Source organism: Cherax quadricarinatus, chromosome 17, assembly GCF_038502225.1.
Source record: "Cherax quadricarinatus isolate ZL_2023a chromosome 17, ASM3850222v1, whole genome shotgun sequence".
NCBI lineage: Eukaryota > Metazoa > Arthropoda > Malacostraca > Decapoda > Parastacidae > Cherax > Cherax quadricarinatus.
This window is the reverse complement of record NC_091308.1, coordinates 47767402-47794953: the sequence shown is the minus strand read 5'-3', so window position 1 is coordinate 47794953 and position 27552 is coordinate 47767402. Positions and strand designations below refer to the sequence as shown.

The 27552-nt window shown below is 38.5% G+C and overlaps 1 protein-coding gene across 6 annotated transcripts in view; it reads left to right on the top strand.

The window, feature by feature from the left end:
- Nucleotides 1-27058, top strand: part of PEK (pancreatic eIF-2alpha kinase) — a 118740-nt gene extending 91682 nt beyond the window's left edge. For 5 of the 6 annotated variants that reach the window (XM_053773431.2, XM_053773433.2, XM_053773434.2 and 2 more), the window contains 3 exons: nt 7071-7253; nt 11394-11558; nt 21026-27058. In XM_053773431.2, coding sequence (XP_053629406.2) covers nt 7071-7253; nt 11394-11558; nt 21026-21232 — 555 coding nt within the window. In that variant the 3' untranslated portion in view covers nt 21233-27058. Of the gene's footprint in view, nt 1-7070; nt 7254-11393; nt 11559-21025 lie in introns of those variants that run through there. The other variant, XR_008406647.2, reaches the window with a different exon arrangement.
- Nucleotides 27059-27552: the final 494 nt, after the last annotated feature.

The following is a 27552-nucleotide window of genomic DNA, read 5'->3' as shown; positions in this document are numbered from 1 at the left end:
TTCTATAGAATCTCCCATAAGCACAGTATCATCAGCAAAAAGTAACTGTGTCAATTCCCATTTTGAATTTGATTCCCCATAATTTAATCCCACCCCTCTCCCGAACACCCTAGCATTTACTTCTTTTACAGCCCCATCTATAAATATATTAAACAACCATGGTGACATTACACATCCCTGTCTAAGACCTACTTTTACCGAGAAGTAGTCTCCCTCTCTTCTACACACCCTAACCTGAGCCTCACTATCCTCATAAAAACTCTTTACAGCATTTAGTAACTTACCACCTATTCCATATACTTGCAACCTCTGCCACATTGCTCCTCTATCCACTATCATATGCCTTTTCTAAATCCATAAATGCAATAAAAACTTCCCTACCTTTATCTAAATACTGTTCACATATAAGCTTCAATGTAAACACTTGATCTACACATCCCCTACCCACTCTGAAACCTCCTTGCTCATCCGTGATCGTACATTCTGTCTTACCTCTGATTCTTTCAATTATAACCCTACCGTACACTTTTCCTGGTATACTCAGTAAACTTATTCCTCTATAATTTTTACAGTCTCTTTTGTCCCCTTTCTCTTTATATAAAGGGACCATACATGCTCTCTGCCAATCCCTAGGTACCTTCCCCTCTTTCGTACATTCATTAAATAAAAGTACCAACCACTCCAACACTATATCCCCCCCTGCTTTTAACATTTCTGTCATGATCCCATCAGTTCCAGCTGCTTTACCCCCTTTCATTCTATGTAATGCCTCACGTAGTCCCCCACACTTACATTCTGCTCTTCTTCACTCCTAAAAGATGGTATACCTCCTTGGCCAGTGCATGAAATTACCGCCTCCCTTTCTTCCTTAACATTTAAAAGTTCCTCAAAATATTCTCGCCATCTACCTAATACCTCCCTCTCCCCATCTACTCTGTTTTTAACTGACAAATCCATACTTTCCCTAGGCTTTCTTAACTTGTTTAACTCACTCCAAAATTTTTTCTTATTTTCATTAAAATTTCTTGACAGTGCCTCTCCCACTCTATCATCTGCTCTCCTTTTGCACTCTCTCACCACTCTCTTCACCTTTCTTTTACTCTCCATATACTCTGCTCTTCTTATAACACTTCTGCTTTGTAAAAACCTCTCATGAGCTAACTTTTTCTCTTTTATCACACCCTTTACTTCATCATTCCACCAATCACTCCTCTTTCCTCCTGCCCCCACCCTCCTATAACCACAAACTTCTGTCCCACATTCTAATACTGCATTTTTAAAACTATTCCAACCCTCTTCAACCCCCCCACTACTCATCTTTGCACTAGCCCACCTTTCTGCCAATAGTCGCTTATATCTCACCCGAACTTCCTCCTCCCTTAGTTTATACACTTTCACCTCCCTCTTACTTGTTGTTGCCACCTTCCTCTTTTCCCATCTACCTCTTACTCTAACTGTAGCTACAACTAAATAATGATCCGATATATCAGTTGCCCCTCTATAAACATGTACATCCTGGAGCCTACCCATAAACCTTTTTTCCACCAATACATAATCTAACAAACTACTTTCATTACGTGCTACATCATACCTTGTATATTTATTTATCCTCTTTTTCATAAAATATGTATTACCTATTACCAAATCTCTTTCTACACATAGCTGAATTAAAGGCTCCCCATTTACAATTACCCCTGGCACCCCAAATTTACCTACTTCTCCCTCCATAACATTTTTACCCACTTTAGCATTGAAATCCCCAACCACTATTACTTTCACACTTGATTCAAAACTCCCCACGGATTCACTCAACATTTCCCAAAATCTCTCTCCTCTACACTTCTCTCTTCTCCAGGTGCATACACGCTTACTATAACCTACTTTTCACATCCACTCTTTATTTTACTCCACATAATCCTTGAATTAATACATTTATAGTCCCTCTTTTCCTGCCATAGCTTATCCTTCAACATTATTGCTACTCCTTCTTTAGCTCTATTTGAAACCCCTGACCTAATCCCATTTATTCCTCTCCATTGAAACTCTCCCACCCCTTTCAGCTTTGTTTCACTTAAAGCCAGGACATCCAGCTTCTTCTCATTCATAACATCCACAATCATCTCTTTCTTATCATTTGCACAACATCCACGCACATTCAGACTTCCCACTTTGACAATTTTCTTCTTATTCTTTTTAGTAATCTTTACAAAAATTATTATTATTATTTATTATTATTATTAAGTGTGAATGTCATAGACTATGATACTCATGATTACATCTTTGAATTCACCTCATTTAGCCCAGTTATATTCAAGTTTGCTTGGGGAATGTTTTGTGGAAAGAAAGTTGGATAAGAAGTGGTAACTTCAGATAAGTGATGGTTAATAAGCGGTGAGAAAGGTATTTTCAGATCAGGGTGAATGCAGTTGAGTGGTGATAAAGATTTTAACATGGTGCTGGAGTGTAAATAAAGTATATTTATGAAGGGATTCCAGGAAGCTGATAAGCCAGACTTAATGATTGGAAATGGGAAGCACAGTGCCTGCACTCTAAGAGAGGGCTGGGGATGTTACAGCTTGAAGATTGAGACACTTATGCAACATATGGGAATCTTTATTCAGATTCCCATATGTTGCATAAGTGTCTCAATCTTCAACTTGTCGGTTTTTCAAACCATTCATCACACATTACAGCTTGGAAGATCATTTGAATTGTGATGTTTATGCCTTTTTTTGTCAAGATATGTATGGAATGAATGATGGTGAATGTTTCTTTTAAGTCACTCTAACTTGGTAGGAAACAGGCTAATGTGATAAAAATAATTTATACCTTGCTTCATGGATGGTTAAAAATGTAAATGTACCTGTGGGTAAAATGTGTAGCTTTTAATGGTGTGCTAAGAATATACAAGTGACTTGCATTATAACAAGACGGGAAGAATAGTAGTGCATTCATTCATGATGTAAGTGCCAGTAGACAGCCTCAAGTTCCTGACAGTAGAAACAATATGGAGTGTTGTTGCTCAGGTGTTTCCAATACCTACAGTGCTCGTCACGGCATTATGCTGGGTGAGCGCCCTGGCATAATGGCGTGCCGAAAATCAAAAACCTAACAGTTAACCCTTAAACAGTCCAAACGTATATATACATTCTCTCCTGCAGTGCCCCGAATATTTTGAAAAAAATAAGAATTTTTTTTTTCATTGAAATACAGAGAAAAATTTTCTAAGTGTAACATGATTAAAATAAAAACAATCTGGGTCAGTACTTACTGAGATATGAGGCTGCAAAGTTGGCACTTAATGCTCACCTGACGGCAACATCGAGTCCTGCTGCTTGAGGAAGTATTGCCGATATACCATTTTTTCTCATTTTTATATTTATATAGTATAGTAGTACCAACACTCTTATATGGATGTGAAGCTTGGGTGGTAAATGCAGCAGCGAGGAGACGGTTGGAGGCAGTGGAGATGTCCTGTCTAAGGGCAATGTGTGGTGTAAATATTATGCAGAAAATTCGGAGTGTGGAAATTAGGAGAAGGTGTGGAGTTAACCCTTTGACTGTTTCAGGCCCCTCTCTGAAACTGTCATTCTATGTCGCTCAATTTTTGAAAAAAAAAAAAAAATTATTTTTTCTTAGGAAATGATAGAGAATCTTTTCCCGATTGTAATGACACCAAAAGTTCGAAATTTGGTCGAAAACTCGTGGAATTATGCTCCCGCGAAGTTAGCGGTCTCGGCGACATATGCGTATCGGCGATTTCGCCGACTTTGAGCCCAATTTTCAGCCAATTCCATTGTTCCAGTTGACCAAACTCATAGCTATTTCTTTAGAACTCCATTTTATCTATCAGCTGAGTACAAGAAACCTCCCATTTACTAATTTGGACTACCCAATATGGTGGTCAGAAATTGGCAATTTGGCCAATTTCACGCAAAATAAAAAAGATGCCAATTTCAAAATAGGGTCCAGAATAAACAAGGTAGACATTCGTGGCACTAAAATAACATATGCTCTGTTCATTAGTCACATCTCTAGGCCCCTCTTATATTATTATTGCTTTCTATTTTGATTTTTTATTCATACAAAAAAATACAAAATTTACTGTTATGCAGACGACTGCATTATTGTAAAAATGGTATAAATAATATCAGTGCACTAGTGAAAGAATATTAGACTCCCCAGTTGACGTGTATTGGACGTGTGGTGTGATTTATGTACTCTTGAACATTGGTAAAAATCGAACATTTCCGCTACTTTGAGCTCAGTTTCAAGGTCGTTTTCATCGTAAAAGTAATGAAAATCATCTCTATTTCTGTAATATGTTTTCCATTTTATCACCTAAGACCATGAAAACGCGAATACAACGATAAATACTATACGAAAATACACCTCAAAGTCGGCGTTTTATTCCAAAAAAACGATCAGAGTTTTTTTTTTCTCATTACGCAATGTGTGCTGCAGGATTTTTTTTATGTGGTGCACACTGACCACACAGACCCATTCTCTCACATGTGGGCCTACCAGCTTTCTCCCACTTGATTTGAAGCCGCTAGAATTATTGAGTATATATACGTCAGAAACATTGGCTCGTAAGACGTATTTATACGTCGAAAACAGTCAAAGGGTTAATAAAAGCATTAGTCAGAGGGCAGAAGAGGGGTTGTTGAGGTGGTTTGGTCATTTAGAGAGAATGGATCAAAGTAGAATGACATGGAAAGCATATAAATCTATAGGGGAAGGAAAGAGGGGTAGGGGTCGTCCTCGAAAGGGTTGGAAAGAGGGGGTAAAGGAGGTTTTGTGGGTGAGGGGCTTGGACTTCCAGCAAGCGTGCATGAGCGTGTTAGATAGGAGTGAATGGAGACGAATGATACTTGGGACCTGACGATCTGTTGGAGTGTGAGCAGGGTAATATTTAGTGAAGGGATTCAGGGAAACCGGTTATTTTCATATAGTCGGACTTGAGTCCTGGAAATGGGAAGTACAATGCCTGCACTTTAAAGGAGGGGTTTGGGATATTGGCAGTTTGGAGGGATATGTTGTGTATCTCTATACGTATATGCTTCTGAGCACCTCTGCAAAAGCAGTGATAATGTGTGAGTGTGGTGAAAGTGTTGAATGATGATGAAAGTATTTTCTTTTTGGGGATTTTCTTTCTTTTTTTTTGGGTCACCCTGCCTCGGTGGGAGACGACCGACTTGTTGAAAAAAAAAAAAAAAAAAAATAATTTTTATGTTCTGATAATTAGAATTTATTGTATTTCTTGGCATTTCATAACCAATATTTGTTCTGACACTAATATTAGGTACTGAAATTGTACTCAAATTGTCACAAACACATTGACAGGTGGACATTTACACCTGCCTTGGTCATTTACTATTGTCTAAGAATATATACAAAGTATTTATAGGTCCCAGCAATGTTTTGGATACATGGGAGTATAGAAGAAGAAGAAGGAAGCAGGAAGAAGGTAGAAGCTCCCTCGAAGCAATGTGATAAGCATCCGGGAAGGCAGTGATGAGATATGGGATGACATTTGATGGGTGCCAGCGAGGGTGCAGAGATAAGGGATGACATTTGAGGAGCTCATAATCTCTGATTATCTGTCTCTGTCTTGTCTCTCTGTCTGCTTGTCTCTTCCCATCTCTCTGCTTGTGTCTGTGTCAGAGAGAGCCACTGTGAACCAACAGGTATTCATATGCATTATATCTACAAGCACAGTATAGCACTTTGGACTTTTTAGGTTATCCTAGGTAATATACACTATAATTGTATTTTTGTGCACCTGTGAGACAGATAAAAAGAGATAGAGAGACAAATAGACAGACAGACAAAGAGAGACAGACCCTAAACTTGGGGTTAACATCACTTTCCTCTTAAAAGAGGAATGTTAATATGACATTACATCAGTGAATCCTCGGTGTTTGCTGCACTATTTGCTTGAGCTGGCGCTCAGTTTAACTGGTGCTCCCACAGGGCACTAAGTGGTCCCAGATTTTTTTAATATGGTGCTCACCGAGTGTTAAGACCCATTCTATGCTGACCAGGCATCTCAAGCCAATTATGCCAAATTTGGAGACAGGAAAAATAAAACGTATATATATGTTTGAGGCGCTAGTGGTAAGAACGTATATATACGTTTGAACCGTTTAGGGGTTAAAGGAGGAGTTACTCTCTAACCTCTTCTTTAACACAATTAAGGTATGAACAGAAGTCGTCTTCGAGGGGTCAGGCCAAGGTATGGCAGATGGTAACTCGACACCGCCACCAACCTTGAAATGCTGCACCCAGTTCCTCACTGAGCGCTCACACACACACTAATATTCTCCACTAATTCTTTCGTCTGGTGCTCAGCTTTGTGAAGCCCTATGATTTGAGCTATAGTTTCAGGTGTTAAAGACTTCCTTTTACCCATAATCTAACATGTATAGCCCCAAAACCAAAGGGAATGCTGGACAAAAGATGGGGCAGATGAGAGACAACAGTGCAACACTTCCTCTTACCATGGCAGCCAAATGAGCAATGAAGTCACTGTGAAGTGTGGCAGAAGGCCGTGACATCATGCTAATGGCTGCTACCCGGCAGAATGCACTGACGAAAAACATCCCCCTGTATGGTAGGCCTTTGATTGTCATCACGGCATTATGTTGGGGCGTTCACCTGGCATAATGCCATGAGGAGCACTGTATGTGGGTTTTCAGATGAATATTTGATAAATTTATTATGCTGCACTTTCAGTGAAGTGTGAAAAAAGCTTTACAATATATACCATCTTACTTTGCATCTCAATTATATACATGGGAATGAAGTTGTATGTTTATATGTAATACAGTGGTACCTTGAGTTTCTAACAGCTCCCAACTCAAACAATTATGTAAGTGTATTTTTGTAAGTGCTTTTGTAAGTGTATTTTTGGGGGTTTGAAACAGACTAATCTAATTTACATTATTCCTTATGGGAACAAATTCATTTGGTATCGGCACTCGAACAGCCTTCTGGAATGTATTAAGTTTGTAACTCGAGGTACCACTGTATATGTATTAAAGTTTTTCACTTTTTTCTCGTTTTAGCCTTCCAATATCTTCTTTTCACTGGATGGTAGAGTGAAGATCGGAGACTTTGGTCTGGTGACAAGTATAACAGAGGATGAACATGAGTTGAGAACTCCCTCAGACTCTCTACCATTGATATTTTCTTCAGGAAAGAATCACACACATCGTGTGGGGACCCAGTTGTACATGAGCCCAGAGCAGGTGTGTATGTGATACATCTGTTTACTTCAACAAGTTATTTTATTGCTCATTCTTATTTAAGTTTGTATTTATTTTTTATTGGCAAGAGTGCCAATTGACTTCATTAGTTAAAATGTTCTTTAACCCCTTAACTGTCCAAACGTAGATCTACATTCTCTTGCCCAGCGCTCTGAATATTTTGAAACAAAAAAAAAAAATCAACTTTTTTAAAGAGTGCATTTTTCTACATGTAATAGGCAAAAAAAAATTTAGGGTGAATACTTACTGAGATATAAGACCGCAGAGTTGGTGCTGGATGCTCACCTGATGGCAACATGGAGTCCTGGTGCTTGCAGAAATGTTCCTGATATTCTTTTTTTTTTTTTTTAATTTTTTTTTTTTTTTTTTTTAATTTATATAATTTTTGCTCTGATAATTACAATTTGTAGTTGTACTTGTGATTTTATTGCCAATCTTTCTTTTGACACTAATATTAAGTACTGAAATAGTACTCAAATAGTCACAAACACACTGACAGGTGAACATTTTCACCTGCCTTGGTCACATATTATTGTCTAGTAATATATACAAAGTATTTATAGGTCCCAGCAATGTTTTAGACATGCTAGAGTATACAGTGGTACCTCGAGTTTCGGCCATAATTCGTTCCAGAAGGCTGTTCGAGTGCCGTTACCGAATGAATTTATTCCCATGAGGAATAATGTAAATTAGATTATTCCGTTTCAGACCCCCATAAATACACTTACAAATGCACTTACAATAATACACTTACATAATTGTTTGGTTGGGAGCTGTACAAAACTCAGGGTACCACTGCACATGAAACTCCTTGAAGCATCGTGTAAGAGGAGTGTCACTCCACTGCTGACAGTGCAGCAGTGGAGTGACACTTGATGATCATGTACTGCCTTAGCTTTATTTGTTTTCATTGTTGCACATAAACATGTCTCTCTATCTGTTTGTATCTGTCTCTCTGTCTAGCTCTGTCTCTGTTTATGTCTTTCTGTCTGCTTGTCTCTCTTTCTGTCTCAGATAGCTGCTCATGAAACAATAAGTACTGCAAACGATGCAGAGTTGTCACGTCTGATTCCTGAACAAGTGAAAACTGCCTATGTTATTTGCCAGTTATGCTTATTATGCTTTATATCTACAAACACAGTATAGCACTTTGTCTGGATTTTTTTTTATGTTATCCTAGGTAATTTACACTATGTATATGATAAGATAAGATTTCGTTCGGATTTTTAACCCCGGAGGGTTAGCCACCCAGGATAACCCAAGTCAGTCAGTGCGTCATCGAGGACTGTCTAACTTATTTCCATTGGGGTCCTTAATCTTGTCCCCCAGGATACGACCCACACCAGTCGACTAACACCCAGGTACCTATTTGCTGCTAGGTGAACAGGACAACAGGTGTAAGGAAACGTGTCGAAATGTTTCCACCCGCTGGGAATCGAACCCGGGCCCTCCGTGTGTGAAGTGGGAGCTTTAGCCACCAGGCCAACGGGCCACCATTGTATTTTTATAATTGTATTTATGTGTACCTGTGAGACAGACAGAGATAGAGACTTAAATATTTAATGATTATGAGTTGCAGAAGGGTGATAAGGTGTAATATTAATATCTGCAATAAACGAGGTGTTTGAACAATAATGGTGTAAGTGTATATTGTTCCAGTAGATTGTAGATAATAATTTACATATAGTGATATAGTAGTAATGAAATATAATGAATGATTAAGAATAGATATATCAGTAGTACCTAACTGTTAATGCACTAATGCTATTATAGACAGTAAAAAAAAAAAGCTATAATCAGTAGCACCTTGCTGTGGAATGTTATTGCACTAACTCTGTTGTAGACTGCACACGATAGACAGTAAAAGAGTTACAAATAAAAATAAAAAAAATAAAATTGTGTACCTTTTAAGGCAAACAAGATGGTGCTCTTGAGGTGTCTAATAAGAGTATAAACTATAAGGTAGTGTTTGAACAACTTTGACAATTCACTACTGTCAGATTAACAAAATAGGAATGAAAATTAGGTTTTATAGAGAATAATTTGTTAAAAAAAAAATTTGGGTTTGATAATAATACTGGTGGAAAGTAGGTACAAACTGCATTTTATTCCGACTTAGTGAGACCAGCATCACTTAGGAATTTTTTTAGTTTATGTTAAGTAGAAATAAAATATCTCCTTGTTGATTCCTTTTTAACTGCAATTTTCCCATTCCTTGCAAAGTTCTGGTGGATTTTTCAGTCATGTTGTAGCTTTCTTAGTTTATAGAGAAGATTTTGTCTTGTTTTAGTCAGGCACTCATTAACATATACATTACTTTTCATATTAGTAGACATTTTTAATAGGTCATTTCTTTGTGAGCTTGAACTGCACTTTAGTATCTCCGATTTCTTTCCAGTTTGATAACCTATGACTTTACACTCCTTTATATCATCACTAGGTATGTTGAGACAAAGATGGTCTTGGGTAAGTTGTAAGGTGGTTTGTGTACATGTTTCCTGAGTTATAGTTGGTGGGAGAAGGTTGCTATTTACTACAATTGAGTCAGCTAGTTGTTATTGGTCGAAGTGGTCTTGGAAGCTGTTATAACATCGGTAAGGTTTAAGTCCACTCTTGCTCTTTCATTCTTGATGTTGGTATTTATTTGGTAACTTGATCTTTTAGGCAGTTGATGGATTCCTCAAACTAGGTGTGGGTGTTGCTTAGTTGTTCTAGCGTGTTTAGTTTATGTTCCAGAGTTGTGATCTTGCTGAGGTAGTGTGTGTTGGATATTTGTAGTTCCTTAATTTCCCGGGTTAATGTGTCATTGGAGGTTTTAAGTTCCTACATTTTCTGAGTTTACATGATGACTTTTTGATTCTGGATCCTGATAAGTTTAGCTGTTTCTGGGTCTTTAATGGTCATATCCTCAAATCCATATGTTTGTGGCAGCATCCATGATTATTGTTGTTGTTTGGTGAGTGTTATGGCTGTGGGTGGAGTGGGCTGCATCCTTCTGGCTGGGAGATGTTTTACTTGTAGTAATGCTTCTGTCACCTCTAGTATTACGAGTCCTTGGTTGGTTACTGGATCTTCTTTCGTTGCCCTAACCCCTTGACCATTGACAGTGGTTTCAGATGAATTGTAGGTGATGAGTAATGGGCAGATGTTGAGAAGCTTCAGTTTGCCTGGCAATGGGGTAGGTGGTGGTAGTACAAGTCTTCTTAGTAATATAGCATATTTTTGGGTGATTTCTGCAGCTGATTTATATCATTCTCGGTCTCCACATATTTTAGTGTTATCTGGGTCTTTACTAGGCCATTAGTGTTGTTAGGAACCTCAGGTGGTGGTGAAGAACATTACTTATGGAGGCAAAAAGGGAAATGTATTAAAGTATAGCACTGCCAATAACTTGCATGGGTGTGAAGCATGGGTTATGAATGTTGCAGTGAGGAGGAGGCTGGAGCCAGTGAAAATGTCATGTCTGAGGGCAATGTTTGATGTGAAAATTATGCAGAGCATTAGTAGTTTGGAGATAAGGAGGAGGTATGGGATACTAAAGTATTATCCAGAGGACTGAGGAGGGGTTATTGAGGTGGTTTGGACATTTAGAGAGAATGGGGCAAAATAGGAAGACTTGGAGGGAAGGCAGGGTAGGGGTCATCCTAGGAAATGTGGGAGGCAGGGGGTAAAAAAAAAAAAAGTTTTTGCATTCGAGGGGCTTGGACATTCAGTAGGAATTTGTGAACATGTTAGATAGGAGTGAGTGGAGGCATGTGGTTTTTATGACGATGTGCTGTTGGAATGCTTTCACGGTAACATTTCTGAAGAAATTCAGGAAAACAGTTAGCTGGACTTCAGTCCAGCTAACTGTTTTCCTGAATTTCTGGACTTTAGTCCAGCTAACCGGGGTGGGGATATTTGTGTTTGGAGGGGCATTTGAACTGTAGTATCTGCACACCTCTGGCAAGAGAGTGCTGGTAAGTGCAGTAGGTTTAAAGTTCATGTAGAAAGCCATTATAAAAATATTTTTTTGAAGAAACAGTATCTGGGGCTTGGAGAAGAGGGAGAAGGGGTAATAAAAAGGCATATAAGCCCTAATCACTATCTTTACAGTATGTATTACTTTGTATTGTTTTGCAGATTAATGGTCAAGTTTATGACTACAAGGTGGACATATACTCCCTGGGTCTGATCTTCTTTGAGATGTTGGTGCCATTTTCTACGGGTATGGAACGGCTTACTGTCATGACGCGTATTCGTGATGGAGAGTTTCCCGAGTGTTTTGAGGACCAATTTCCAGATGAGGTAAGATTTCTTCGTCTTGTTATTTACGTAACAGGAAGTTTTTTTTTAACTGATTAACTTGTTTGGTACGCTGCCTCCTCAAAAGTAATGTTGATATTTTAATGAACATGTTTATGAAGTACAGAAAGAGTATTTTTGCTTGCCTAGTTATGTTGGCTCCATATGTAGCTTTAAGAGCAGATATAAGACTAAGAGGGAGTGAATCTGACAAGTGGTAAGTTGAGAACTGGGGCTAGGAGCCGAGACTCGACCCCTGCAGCCACTTGTATGCAGTCACATATATGTGGCTGCAGGGTTTATTTGTCAGGACATTGTAAAAGGAGTGGAAGGAATTGTAAACCTTGAGGTATTTTGCACTTGTGAGCACAACATTAAACTGTAGATAAATGCTTCAGAGAACCAACAACTTGATTGTGACACTTGTGCGACACTTGGGTATCTTTATTTTAAAAATATTTTGCCAACAAGTGGCTTCCTCAATCTGATACAGATATGAATGTTGAAAGATAAGTAGTTTGAGGAAATCAAGTCCCTCAGCCTTCTCATCTTCCAATATTCATCTCTGTACTGGACTGAAGAAAGCACTCACTGGCAAAACGTTTCCACAGTAAAGATACCCAAGTGTTGCGCAAGTGTCTCAGTCATGAACATTTAATCATCCTCATTTAGCGACATCCTCGCTCACCAATGACTTAGACTTATGATGGGCTCTCTGACCAGTCTGCGTACCTAAATAATGTACAGTATGTATATTAGAGCTGATTTCCTCTATTCTGTTTATTACAATACGTATACATTACACTACTGTATAAACTTTAAAAATATACAGCCTCTCCTCACTTAATGACAGAGTTCCATTCTTAAGACCATGTTGGTAAATGAATTCGTCGCTAAGTGAGGAGCATACTATAATGGTAGTGGGTTTGTGTCATTCATCTTTAATATTGTTTTAATGTCACCTTTGCACCATTCATAACATGCTTAGTATGTTTTAAAATATTTATACAGCATATATTGTTTTTAATAACACATTGACCGATTCCCACCAAGGCAGGGTGGCCCGAAAAAGAAAAACTTTCATCATCATTCACTCCATCACTGTCTTGCCAGAGGAGTGCTTTACACTACAGTTATAAAACTGCAACACTAACACTCCTCCTTCAGAGTGTAGACACTGTACTTCCCATCTCCAGGACTCAAGTCCGGCCTGCCGGTTTCCCTGAATCCCTTCCTAAATGTTACTTTGCTCACTCTCCAACAGCACGTCAAGTATTAAAAACCATTTGTCTCCATTCACTCCTGTCAAATACATACTTTATGCACACTTGCTGGAAGTCCAAGCCCCTCACACACAAAATCTCCTTTACCCCCTCCCTCCAACCCTTCCTAAGTGGACCCCTACCCCGCCTTCCCTCCACTACAGATTTATACACTCTTGAAGTCATTTTGTTTTGTTCCATTTTCTCTACATGTCCAAACCACTTCAACAACCCCTCCTCAGCCCTCTGGGTAATAGTTTTGGTAATCCCACACCTTCTCCTAATTTACAAACTATAAATTCTCTGCATTATATTCACACCACACATTGCCCTCAGACATGACATCTTCACTGCCTCCAGCCTTCTCCTCATTGCAACATTCATCACCCATGCTTCACACCCATACAAGATTGTTGGTACAACTACACTCTCATACATTCCCCTCTTTGCTTCCACGGACAAAGTTCTTTGTCACCACACTCCTAAGTGCACCATTCACCCTTTTCCCCTCATCACTTGTATGATTCACCTCATTCTTCATAGACCCATCTGCTGACACATCCACTCCTAAATATCTGAATACATTCACCTCCTCCATACTCTCTCCCTCGAATCTGATATCCAATCTTTCATCACCTAATCTTTTTATCCTCATAACCTTACTCTTTCCTATACTCACTTCTAACCCTTTCAGGGTTGAGAGGCTCTCTCCTAAACTCGTTCTCAGGGTTGAAAATTTTTCGGAAAAAAAAATTATTTTTTCTTATGAAATGATAGAGAATCTTTTCCCGATCATAACGACACCAAAAGTATGAAATTTGATGGAAAACTTACGGAATTATGCTCTCGTGAATTTAGCGGTCTCGGCGATTTCACCCACTTTGAGCCCTATTTTCAGTCAGTTCCTCTGTACTAGTCGACAAAAATCATATTTATTTCGCTAGAACTCCATTTTTGTCTATCGAATGAGTACAAGAAACCACCCATTTACCAATTTCAACTATCCAATAAAGTGGTTAGAAATTGGCAATTTTTCCAATTTCACACAAATTTCAGAAGATGCCACTTTCCAAATAGGGTCCAGACTAAACAAGAAAGACATTCCTGGCACTAAAATAACAAATTCTCTGTTCGTTAGTCATGTCCCCAGGCCCCTCTTACATTTCTTTTGCTTTCCACTTCGAATTTTTATTCTCAAAAAATGAAAGATTTACTGTTATGCAGACTACTGCATTAGTGTAGAAATGGTATAAATAATATCAGCACACTTGTGAAGGAATATCAGGCTCACCAGTTGATGTGTATTGGATGCTTGGCATGATTTGTTTACTTTTGAATTTTGGTAAAAATCGAACATTTCTGCTACTTTGAGCTCAATTTCAAGGTACTTTTCATTGTGAAACCAATCAAAATCATCTCAGTTTCTGTAATATGTCTTCCATTCTATAAAATGAGACCAAGAAAACTAGAATACAACCATAAATACCATACAAAAATACAGTGGAAAGTCGCTGTTTTAATCCAAAAACATTGTCAAAGCTTTTTTTTTTATCTCATTACGCACTGTGTGCTGCAGGATTTTTTTTATACTGCGCACACTGACCACAGAGACCCATTATTTCATATGTAGGCCTACCAGCTTTCTCTTGCTAGATTTGAAGGCGCTAGAATTTAGGCGTTCTAGTACGTCAATAACCCTGGTGCGTAAACCATACTAGTATGTACAGTGGACCCCTGGTTAACGATATTTTTTCACTCCAGAAGTATGTTCAGGTGCCAGTACTGACCGAATTTGTTCCCATAAGAAATATTGTGAAGTAGATTAGTCCATTTCAGACCCCCAAACATACACGTACAAATGCACTTACATAATTGGTCGCATTCGGAGGTAATCGTTATGCGGGGGTCCACTGTACATTGGAAACCCTGAAAGGGTTAATTTTCCTTTTTACATACCATACCAAAATCATCCACCAACCTCTGCAACTTCTCTTCAGAATCTCCCAAAAGCACCGTGTCATCAGCAAAGAGCAACTGTGACAACTCCCACTTTGTGTTTGATTCTTTATCTTTTAACTCCACACGTCTTGCCAACACCTGAGCATTCACTTCTCTTACAACCCCATTTATAAATATATTGAGCAACCACGGTGACATCACATCCTTGTCTAAGGCCTACTTTTACTGGAAAATAATCTCCTTCTCTCCTACATACTCTAACCTATGTCTCGCTATCCTCGTGAAAGCTCTTCACTGCTTTCAGTAACTTACCTCCTGTACCATATGGTAATAAACAGAATAAAGGAAATTAGCTCTAATATACATTTAGGTATGCATACCGGTTAGAGAGCCCGTCGTAAGTCTGAGTCGTCGGTAAACGAGTATATTGGTAAGTGAGGAGAGACTGTACTAAAAATGTTATAAATGGTGCAAAAGTAACATTAAAACATTTTGAAAAATGGTCGACACAAACCCACTACCATTATAATACGCTCCTTGCTTAGCAAAGAATTCGTTTAATGACGTGGTCTTAGGAATGGAACTCCGTTGTTAAGTGAGCAGAGGCTATATTTTCTTAAGACATTATTTTAAAGGGGTTGACGGCATCATTTATTTTGAAAATTACTTTAATATGAGAGATGATTAATTGGGGACAACTTTATATGCAACTTTTTTTTTTTTAGCACGTCAGCTGCTTCCTACCAAGGCGGGGTGACCCAAAAAGAAAAAAACTTTCATCATTCTACACTTGCACCATCACTCATACATACTCGCTGTCTTTGCAGAGGCACTCAGATACGATAGCTTAGACATCTCTCCAAACTGCCACTTCCCATTTCCAGGACTCAAGTGCGGCTAACTGGTTTCCCTGAATCCCTTCACAAAATATTACCCTTCTCACACTCCAACAGCTCGTCAGGTCCCAAACCCATCTGTGTCCATTCACTCCTATCTAACACACTCACGCACGCTTGCTGGAAGTCCGAGCCCCTCACTCACAAAACCTCCTTTACCCCCTCCCTCCAACCATTTTGGGGACGACTCCTACTCCACCTTCCTTCCCCTACAGATTTTTACACTCTCCAAGTCATTCTACTTTGTTCCATTCTCTCTAAATGACCAAACCACCTCAACAACCCCTCTTCAGCCCTTTGACTAACACTTTTAGGAACTCCACACCACCTAATTCTCTGCATAATATTAAACCACACATTGTCCTTAGACACGACATCTCCACTGCCTCCTCACTGCAGCATTTACAACCCATGGTTCACACCCATATACTTTCATACATTCTCTTTCTTGCCTCCATTGATAATGTTTTTTTGTCTCCACAGATACCTCAATGCACCTTTCACCTTCTTACCTTCATCAGTTCTATGGTTAATCTTTTTTTTTTTTTTTTTTTTTCAACAAGTCGGCCGTCTCCCACCGAGGCAGGGTGACCCAAAAAAAGAAAGAAAATCCCCTTACCCACAAAACCTCCTTTACCCCCTCTCTCCAACCCTTTCGAGGACGACCCCTACCCCGCCTTCCTTCCCCTATAGATTTATATGCTTTCCATGTCATTCTACTGTGATCCATTCTCTCTAAATGACCAAACCACCTCAACAACCCCTCTTCTGCCCTCTGACTAATACTTTTATTAACTCCACACCTTCTCCTAATTTCCACACTCCGAATTTTCTGCATAATATTTACACCACACATTGCCCTTAAACAGGACATCTCCGCTGCCTCCAACCGTCTCCTCGCTGCTGCATTTACCACCCAAGCTTCACACCCATATAAGAGTGTTGGTACTACTATACTTTCATACATTCCCTTCTTTGCCTCCATAGATAACGTTTTTTGACTCCACATATACCTCAACGCACCACTCACCTTTTTTCCCTCATCAATTCTATGATTAACCTCATCCTTCATAAATCCATCCGCCGACACGTCAACTCCCAAGTATCTGAAAACATTCACTTCTTCCATACTCCTCCTCCCCAATTTGATATCCAATTTTTCTTTATCTAAATCATTTGACACCCTCATCACCTTACTCTTTTCTATGTTCACTTTCAACTTTCTACCTTTACACACATTCCCAAACTCATCCACTAACCTTTGCAATTTTTCTTTAGAATCTCCCATAAGCACAGTATCATCAGCAAAAAGTAACTGTGTCAATTCCCATTTTGAATTTGATTCCCCATAATTTAATCCCACCCCTCTCCCAAACACCCTAGCATTTACTTCCTTTACAACCCCATCTATAAATATATTAAACAACCATGTTGACATTACACATCCCTGTCTAAGACCTACTTTTACCGGGAAGTAGTCTCCCTCTCTTCTACACACCCTAACCTGAGCCTCACTATCCTCATAAAAACTCTTTACAGCATTTAATAACTTACCACCTATTCCATATACTTGCAACATCTGCCACATTGCTCCTCTATCCACTCTATCATATGCCTTTTCTAAATCCATAAATGCAATAAAAACTTCCCTATCTTTATCTAAATACTGTTCACATATATGCTTCAATGTAAACACCTGATCTACACATCCCCTACCCACTCTAAAACCTCCTTGCTCATCCGCAATCCTACATTCTGTCTTACCTCTAATTCTTTCAATTATAACCCTACCGTACACTTTTCCTGGTATACTCAGTAAGCTTATTCCTCTATAATTTTTACAGTCTCTTTTGTCCCCTTTCCCTTTATATAAAGGGACTATACATGCTCTCTGCCAATCCCTAGGTACCTTCCCCTCTTTCATACATTTATTAAACAAAAGTACCAACCACTCCAACACTATATCCCCCCCTGCTTTTAACATTTCTGTCATGATCCCATCAGTTCCAGCTGCTTTACCCCCTTTCATTTTACGTAATGCCTCACGTACCTCCCCCACACTTACATTCTGCTCTTCTTCACTCCTAAAAGATGGTATACCTCCCTGACCAGTGCATGAAATTACTGTCTCTGTTTCTTCCTTAACATTTAAAAGTTCCTCAAAATATTCTCGCCATCTACCCAATACCTCCATCTCCCCATCTACTAACTCCCCTACTCTGTTTTTAACTGACAAATCCATATTTTCCCTAGGCTTTCTTAACTTGTTTAACTCACTCCAAAATTTTTTCTTATTTTCATTAAAATTTCTTGACAGTGCCTCTCCCACTCTATCATCTGCTCTCCTTTTGCACTCTCTCACCACTCTCTTTACCTTTCTTTTACTCTCCATATACTCTGCTCTTCTTATAACACTTCTGCTTTGTAAAAACCTCTCATAAGCTACCTTTTTCTCTTTTATCACACCCTTTACTTCATCATTCCACCAATCACTCCTCTTTCCTCCTGCCCCCACCCTCCTATAACCACAAACTTCTGCCCCACATTCTAATACTGCATTTTTAAAACTATTCCAACCCTCTTCAACCCCCCCCACTACTCATCTTTGCACTAGCCCACCTTTCTGCCAATAGTCGCTTATATCTCACCCGAACTTCCTCCTCCCTTAGTTTATACACTTTCACCTCCCTCTTACTTGTTGTTGCCACCTTCCTCTTTTCCCATCTACCTCTTACTCTAACTGTAGCTACAACTAAATAATGATCCGATATATCAGTTGCCCCTCTATAAACATGTACATCCTGGAGCCTACCCATCAACCTTTTATCCACCAATACATAATCTAATAAACTACTTTCATTACGTGCTACATCATACCTTGTATATTTATTTATCCTCTTTTTCATAAAATATGTATTACTTATTACCAAATTTCTTTCTACACATAGCTCAATTAAAGGCTCCCCATTTACATTTACCCCTGGCACCCCAAATTTACCTACTACTCCCTCCATAACATTTTTACCCACTTTAGCATTAAAATCCCCAACCACCATTACTCTCACACTTGATTCAAAACTCCCCACGCATTCACTCAACATTTCCCAAAATCTCTCTCTCTCCTCTACACTTCTCTCTTCTCCAGGTGCATACACGCTTATTATAACCCACTTTTCACATCCAATCTTTATTTTACTCCACATAATCCTTGAATTAATACATTTATAGTCCCTCTTTTCCTGCCATAGCTTATCCTTCAACATTATTGCTACTCCTTCTTTAGCTCTAACTCTATTTGAAACCCCTGACCTAATCCCATTTATTCCTCTCCACTGAAACTCTCCCACCCCCCTTCAGCTTTGTTTCACTTAAAGCCAGGACATCCAGCTTCTTCTCATTCATAACATCCACAATCATCTCTTTCTTATCATCTGCACAACATCCACGCACATTCAGACTTCCCACTTTGACAATTTTCTTCTTCTTATTCTTTTTAGTAATCTTTACAGGAAAAGGGGTTACTAGCCCATTGTTCCCGGCATTTTAGTTGACTTTTACAACACGCATGGCTTACGGAGGAAAGATTCTTATTCCACTTCCCCATGGATATAAAAGGAAAAGTAATAAGACCAAGAACTATTAAGATAAAATCAAAGAAAACTCAGATGAGTGTGTATAAATAAATGTGTACATGTATGTGTAGTGTGACCTAAGTGTAAGTAGAAGTAGCAAGACATGCCTGTAATCTTGCATATTTATGAGACAGACAAAAGACATCAGCAATCCTACCATCATGTAAAACAATCACAGGCTTCGTTTTACACTCACTTGGCAGGACGGTAGTACCTCCCTGGGTGGTTGCTGTCTACCAACCTTCATAAACTCATCCACAGACAAGTCAACTCCCAAATATCTGAAAACATTCACTTCTTCCATACTCCCTCCCTCCAATGTGACATCCAATTTCTCTTTATCTAAATCGTTTGATACCCACATCACCTTACTCGTAGCCATGCTCACTTTCAACTTTCTATCTTTACACACCCTCCCAAACTCATCCAGTAACTTTTGCAACTTTTCTTTAGAATCTCCCAAAAGCCCAGTATCATCAGCATGGTTTCCCTGAATCCCTTCACAAAATATTACCCTTCTCACACTCCAACAGCTCGTCAGGTCCCAAACCCATCTGTGTCCATTCACTCCTATCTAACACACTCACGCACGCTTGCTGGAAGTCCGAGCCCCTCACTCACAAAACCTCCTTTACCCCCTCCCTCCAACCATTTTGGGGACGACTCCTACTCCACCTTCCTTCCCCTACAGATTTTTACACTCTCCAAGTCATTCTACTTTGTTCCATTCTCTCTAAATGACCAAACCACCTCAACAACCCCTCTTCAGCCCTTTGACTAACACTTTTAGGAACTCCACACCACCTAATTCTCTGCATAATATTAAACCACACATTGTCCTTAGACACGACATCTCCACTGCCTCACTGCAGCATTTACAACCCATGGTTCACACCCATATACTTTCATACATTCTCTTTCTTGCCTCCATTGATAACGTTTTTTTGTCTCCACAGATACCTCAATGCACCTTTCACCTTCTTACCTTCATCAGTTCTATGGTTAATCTTATCCTTCATAAACTCATCCACAGACAAGTCAACTCCCAAATATCTGAAAACATTCACTTCTTCCATACTCCCTCCCTCCAATGTGACATACAATTTCTCTTTATCTAAATCGTTTGATACCCACATCACCTTACTCGTAGCCATGCTCACTTTCAACTTTCTATCTTTACACACCCTCCCAAACTCATCCAGTAACTTTTGCAACTTTTCTTTAGAATCTCCCAAAAGCCCAGTATCATCAGCAAAAAGTAACAGTGTCAATTCCCATTTTGTATTTGATTCTCCATAATTTAATCCCTCATCTATAAATATGTTAAACAATCATGGTGACATTTCATATCTCTAAGACCTGCTGTTACTGGGAAGTAATCTCCCTCTCTCCTACACACCCTAACCTGAGCCTCACTTTTTTTTATTTTTCCAACAAGTCGGCCTTCTCCCACCGAGGCAGGGTGACCCAAAAAGAAAATACTTTCATCATCATTCAACACTTTCACCTCACTCATAAATAATTACTGTCTTTGCAGAGGCGCTCAGATATGACAGTTTAGAAGTCCTTCCAAACTGTCCTTATAAAAACTTTACAGCATTTAGTAACTTACTACCTATTCCATACGCTTGCAATGTTTGCCACATTGCTCCCCTATCCACTCTATCATATGCCTTTTCTAAATCCAATAATGCAACATATTAATCCTTTTATTTAAACAGAGTTCACTACTGAAGTTGATGCTTTCAAAAGACCCTGCCTCACGACCCACTACAAGAGGTATCCGTGCCAGAAACCCATTACGTCCTCTCCAAGGCCAAGCCATTAATGATATACTTCCTGAGGACCACTTCCGTCTTCCTCGTCAGCGCTCGCATGTTCGTTCCAGCTCGGGATCTCTTTCATTATCTTCCACTTCATCTGTTTAGAATTTTAAGTTACTTTTACTGTTATTCGCTGCTGAATTCTTTTCCAACCTTGAGTTTTACTTACAAAACATGAACAAATGACAAAATATAGTAAATCAAGGAGAGTTTTGACAGGTGTTGCAAGCAAATATAATGAGTGGTAAGTTGTTGAAATGTGAATATAATGGGTTGTAAGTTGTTGAAAGATGTCAGCAGTTTTTGTGAGGAAAGTGGGACACATTAGGGTATGCAGGTAAGAAGGGCAGTGGTGTCCAGTAAAGTTGGGTGGAAAATGAAAAAGACAATGCAAAGTCACTATGGTTGTTATTATGTTTATAGAGAAGAGCAGTGAATGCAAGTGTGTTTGGGTGAGGTGTGGTTAAAAAAATATTCTTACTGTAAATAGGTTGCAGTGTGTGCAGCCTAATAACATAGTTGATAAGGCCTTGACCCACTGGGTGGCCTGGTCTGGGACCAGGCCATGGGGATGTTGATCCCTAGAAACATCATTCAGCTACCCTCTTCAGGATTTAGAACTAAAGTTGCTGAGGCTGGCACAGAAGTTGTTTGGAAGTGTGTGTAAAATGAGGAAATTGAAAAGTGAATACAGAAGAGAGAAAGCTAATGAGAAAAAGATTTATAGACAATTGAAGATAATTAATCATGATGGAAGTAAAGAATTTAGATGCAGTGAATGTTGTATCTGCCTGCTTCTGGGAAGACACAGATATTATGAATGATGGCAAAAGTGTTTCTTTTTTGGGTCACCCTTCCTCGGTGGGAGACAGCCAGTGTGTTAAAAAAGAAAATGTCAGCAGATGGTCCTAGGAAAGATGAAGTTAATCACTGACTAGATTAGAGAAAACAAAGTTGCACAAGTGTTGAATCTAGTTATAAAAGAGGATAAATATAAGCAAATAGACGAGGAAGGAAAGAACTATTGCATTGAACTATGAAGTTGATGTAAAGAAAGAGACTACTACACTTGGAGGATAGTGAACAGTGTGAGTATGCGCCAGAACAAGTTGTGATAGTTTGCATTTGGCCAAAGATTTGCAACATTGATGAGAAAATTTATCATAAGTATTATTTCTGTGCAGGTTTTTAACCCTTTGACTGTCGCAACCCCAAATCCTGAGGTGTCTCCTGGTGTCGCAGAATATTTGAAAAAAAAAAATTATTTTTTCTCATGAAATGATAGAGAATCTTTTCCCGATGGTAATGACACCAAAAGTACAAAATTTAATAGAAAACTTATGGGATTATGCTCTTGCGAGGTTGGCAACCTCGGTGATATTTTTGAATTGGCGATTTTGCCCACTTTGAGCCCTATTTTCGGCTAATTCCATTGTTCCAGTCGACCAAACTCATAGCTATTTCTTTAGAACTCCATTTGTTCTATCGATTGAGTACAAGAAACTGCCGATTTACCGATTTCAACTTCCCAATGAAGTGGTCAGAAATTGGCAATTTGACCAATTTCATGTAAATTAAAAAATATGCCAATTTCAAAATAGGGTCCAAAATGAACAATGCAGACATTCCTGGCTCTAAAATAACATTTTCTTTGTTTATCAGTCATGTCTCGAGGCCTCTCTGATATTACTTTTACTTTCTATTTTGAATTTTTATTCAAACAAAAAATAGAAGATTTGCTGTTATGCAGACTACTGCAATATTGTAATAATTGTATAAATAATGTCAACCCACTCATGACTGCATATTAGAATGGCTAGTTGGGCATTTATTGGACAATGACGACATTTATTACTCTTGAACATCGGCAAAAATCAAACATACTTTGAGCTCCATTTCAACGTCCTTTTCATAGTAAAACCAATCAATATCACCTCCATTTCTATATGTTTTCCATTCTATCAAATGAGACTACGAAAACGAGAATATAACCATAAAAACTATACAAAAATACACCTCAAAGTCGGCGTTTTAATCCAAAAACACGGTCGGAGTTTTTTTTCTCATTACGCACTGCTTGATGCAGGATTTTTTTTTATACTGCGCACACTGACCACACAGACTCATTCTCTCACATGTGGGCCTACCAGCTTTCTCCTGCTTGAATTTTTGAGTATATATACGTCAAACACATTGGCTCATAAGACTATATACAGTGGACCCCCGCATAACGATTACCTCCGAATGTGACCAATTATGTAAGTGTATTTATGTAAGTGCGTTTGTATGTGTATGTTTGGGGGTCTGAAATGGACTAATCTACTTCACAATATTTCTTATGGGAACAAATTCGGTCAGTACTGGCACCTGAACATACTTCTGGAGTGAAAAAATATCGTTAACCGGGGGTCCACTGTATATACAGCCGAAACAGTCAAAGGGTTAATAGACAATAGAGTCAGGTTAACTGTTTAAACATACCTAGTAATAATTAAGGTTTCCTTGTTATTGATCTCATTTTGGTCTTTTGTTATAATACATATGTATCTTCAGCATATTCAGGTAGGCCTTTTTACATAAAATTGTCAAGAAAATTTAAGTTTCAGCTTTTATATCATACATTTCTATGAAAGTCACATTCAGTGTGTTTTACTAAGCACTGTACTGAGTTACAACTTGCTTTACCTAGTGCTACACAAAGTGATATTTTACTCTGAAGATACTGTATAATATTCCCTTGACATTAATGTTGTAATATTGTATCAGTTCTTGTGGGTTTTGTAAGTATAAGGATTTTTCTAATGGAGAACCAAGGTAATAAATTTATTAAGTGGGCCTTCTAAGGAACATTTGTTATCTTCATATCAAGCAGATTGTTTTTCTTAGTGACTTTTTTTAGCTAATTTGCATAACTAGCTGCTACTCTAAATAGACTAATAACTAGCTCCGTGTTAGCAAGAGTTTGTGCAACTAAGATCATGCTATGTAAAATATAACTGCTTAAAGTTGTATGAGCAAGTTTTCCCTAATTTCTTGGGTCTTGTTAAGCAGATAGTGATATTGTATATAATTGATATCCAAGTATACTTATTGCAGTTTATTTTTTTATGAACTTCAAACTTGTTTTTTACAAAGTTTTTTAAATTGTTTATGGAATGCTGTAGTTAATTTGTATTATCAGTTTGTGGGAGATATATTATTTATCACAGTATACCACAGTGTACAGTTAGAAAGTTGTAACCTACTAGATGACAAGTGTTAACTCTTCTGGCTATTGGAGTACTGGAACACCACTTGGTGCTTCACTACTGGAGGAACACCACTTGTTGATTCAATGCCAGAGGAACACCACTTGGTGATTCATTGCTGGAGCACTGGAATACCATTTGGTGATTCACTGCTGGAGGAACGCCGCTTGGTGATTCACTACTGGAGCACTGAAATACCATTTGGTACTTCACTGCTGGAGCACTGAAGCACCATTTGGTACTTCACTGCTGGAGCATCAGAGCACCACTTGGTATTTCACTCCCCTCAAGGAAGGTTCCTTGATGTTGGTGAGGGGCTCTTGATTTAGGGAATTGGATCTGTGCTCCAGTTCCCCAAATTAAGCCTGAATGCCTTCCACATCCCCCCCAGGCGCTGTATAATCCTCCGGGTTTAGCGCTTCCCCCTTGATTGTAATAATAATAATTGGTATTTCACTGCTGGAGCACTGGAACACTACTTGGTGCTTCACTGCAACACCACTTGGTGATTCACTGCCAGAGCAACGGAACACCACTTAGTACTTCACCAATTTTCTTTTACTTGCTGACATTGATATGCTTACTATGGTAACCGTCAGTCTCTGCACACTTGTTGCTCAGTTGAAGGTAGTGGGAACTTTCATTTACATAATGGCCACACCAGCCGTGAAGTCTTGGCAAGGTTCCACATGCTCCCACTCAGGGAGGGAAAGCTTCAAAAATGACTACAGCTTCAAAGATATAGATAAATGTTAAATGTATATTTAGCATTTACATTACATTAACAAATTCAGACTTCATTATGGAAATATATAGTGATCTTATATGCAGGTAAAACGTTCTATTTAGAATCATCTTTGTATATCTTGTCATGACTTTTTTTCCTTCTTGTGAACTCTTGAGAGATGGGAGCTACACACAGTCTTCTCTAGATATTTCAGTATTTTCCAGATATTTCATGTTTTGAAGGCTTGGTAGCAACATTATAAACATGTGTAAAAAGTTAACACACATGATTGACTATTATGAGTTGCTGCTTGGTCACTCAAAAAATAGTATGTGAACAGAATGAGGTTTTTCTCAGTAGGCATATGTAAGAGGGACAAATTGCATAAGCCACCACATGGCACTGTACTCTTGTGTGGTAGTCTGGAGAGTGTAGAAGCAAGTAGCCTTCCCTCATGGGAAATATAAGGTGTTAACCCTATAAGGGTTAATACCCTATATTAGCCATGCTAATGAGTGATTGCTCATTAATTGTACCCCATTCAGTTTTCATTGATGAATCTATACTGTTTAACATTCTTGAGGTTGTTATTGGTGACCGCTGTTTTGTTTGCCAGTTCATTACCATTCTTCAAGTTGTCATTTTTGTTAATTATATTGTAAGGTGGACAAGAGTAGAGGTGTTTTATTATCTAATAATATAATGAATAAGTCACTGTTATGTCAAGACCCAGACTATGCTGACTAATGCATTAGGATTATATTGTTATATAATTGCATATGGGGCTATACCTTGTTGGGGATATGAATCTCTTAATTGACTTGAGATCCCACTAAGGTTGAGGCTATGTTTAGGTGGTCAATCCATACACTGGCCAGTAGTTATGAAATTCACATTAATTACAGTGTGGTTGTGTAAACTCCTAAGTTTTGGGTAAGAGAATCCTTGAATGTTTATATAGGCCTGATCATTTGTCCTATAACAACATAGTGGAGTTCATTGTAATGCAGTAACAATAATGCTTGGGCAACTCTTCTCTCAATATGCATTTGATCTGAGCTCCCAGCTTGATTGTGACAGTAGACTTGAACTTGCGACCCAATTAACACTTGTGAAAATTTGAGTGTGCATGTTTTGTAACTTAGGCTGAACAATATTACATTTGAACAATATTACAATATTCGAACGCTTTGTCTCAAACTGGTGAACACGTGAGTAATGACGAATTTTTAAAGTAGCAAGTTTATCATAAGTGACTCATTTTGAATGTTTTCTCAAGACTGTAGCTGCAGTGCTTCAGCTTATTTTATTTTTTATATGCTTGAAAGCTATACATTGAAACAGTGATGCTGTATTTGCACGAGGTATAAAATTTAACAGCAGAGTCATGGGAATGCCACCACCAACAGTAGATAAGGTGCACAGCAGTAGATATGCAAGGAAAATGTAATGGGAAATTCATATGATTCTAATCTGTGTAAGTTAAAAAAAATAATAGGAAGTTCTAGTAATGTCTTTAAGATGTGATGAACCTGCTTCATTCCATTTATGGGAAAGGCACTTAGTGATGAACCAAAGTTTACAAGAGTCATTAAGCATATAAGGGACCAAAGACTTGAATTGAAGAACACAGAAAATGTATGGTGTATGTTGTATCTGAGCACCTCTGCAGACAGTGATTATGTATGAGTGATTGTGAAAATGTTGAATGATGAAAGTTTTTCCTTTAGTTTTGGGTTTTTCTTTCTTTTTGGGGTCACCCTGTCTCAGTGGGAAATGGACGTGTTAAAAAGAAAAAAATTAATACTCAGCCTGAATTGACTGCCCTAGTACAGAATAGGAATATTGTGTTTCGGAATTTCTGATGTTATTAAATTTTTCAAGTCGCTATGAAATATCTTGGAAAAAACATTTAATACACAGGGTCTGCTTAAGTGTTAAAATGTGTAATAAATACCGTTGACTCTTACTATCCTGTGAAATAATTGAGCTCAGAAATAATATGTCATGGAAATTATAATTAAAATCTCTAGACTGAATGGGGAAAAATTATCATGGGTAAACGCTGAACACATTAGGGTAATACAGTGCCTGACAGCAGTGAGGTTCAGTGTAATAAAAGGAGCAGAGGCTCACTGTCTTACATTTTCTCACTGGCATCTAGACTACCATATATGAACATCAAAATGGTATACTATACCGACAGGTTGGTTGGTAAGACACATAGGCAACAGTTCAGTTCCATAGACTATGGAACTGAACTTCTCCAGGCTGAGAGACTGACAACCTCAAAATTCTACGACTTCAAGGGTGATGGACTGATTACATCGTCTTCACATCTCTACTGTTCCTGCCTACTTTCTGTATTCGACTGAAGAAGCCTACTGTGTAGGCGAAACGTTTCGGAATAAAGTTGCCTAACTGTTGCCTATGTGTCTTACCAACCACTA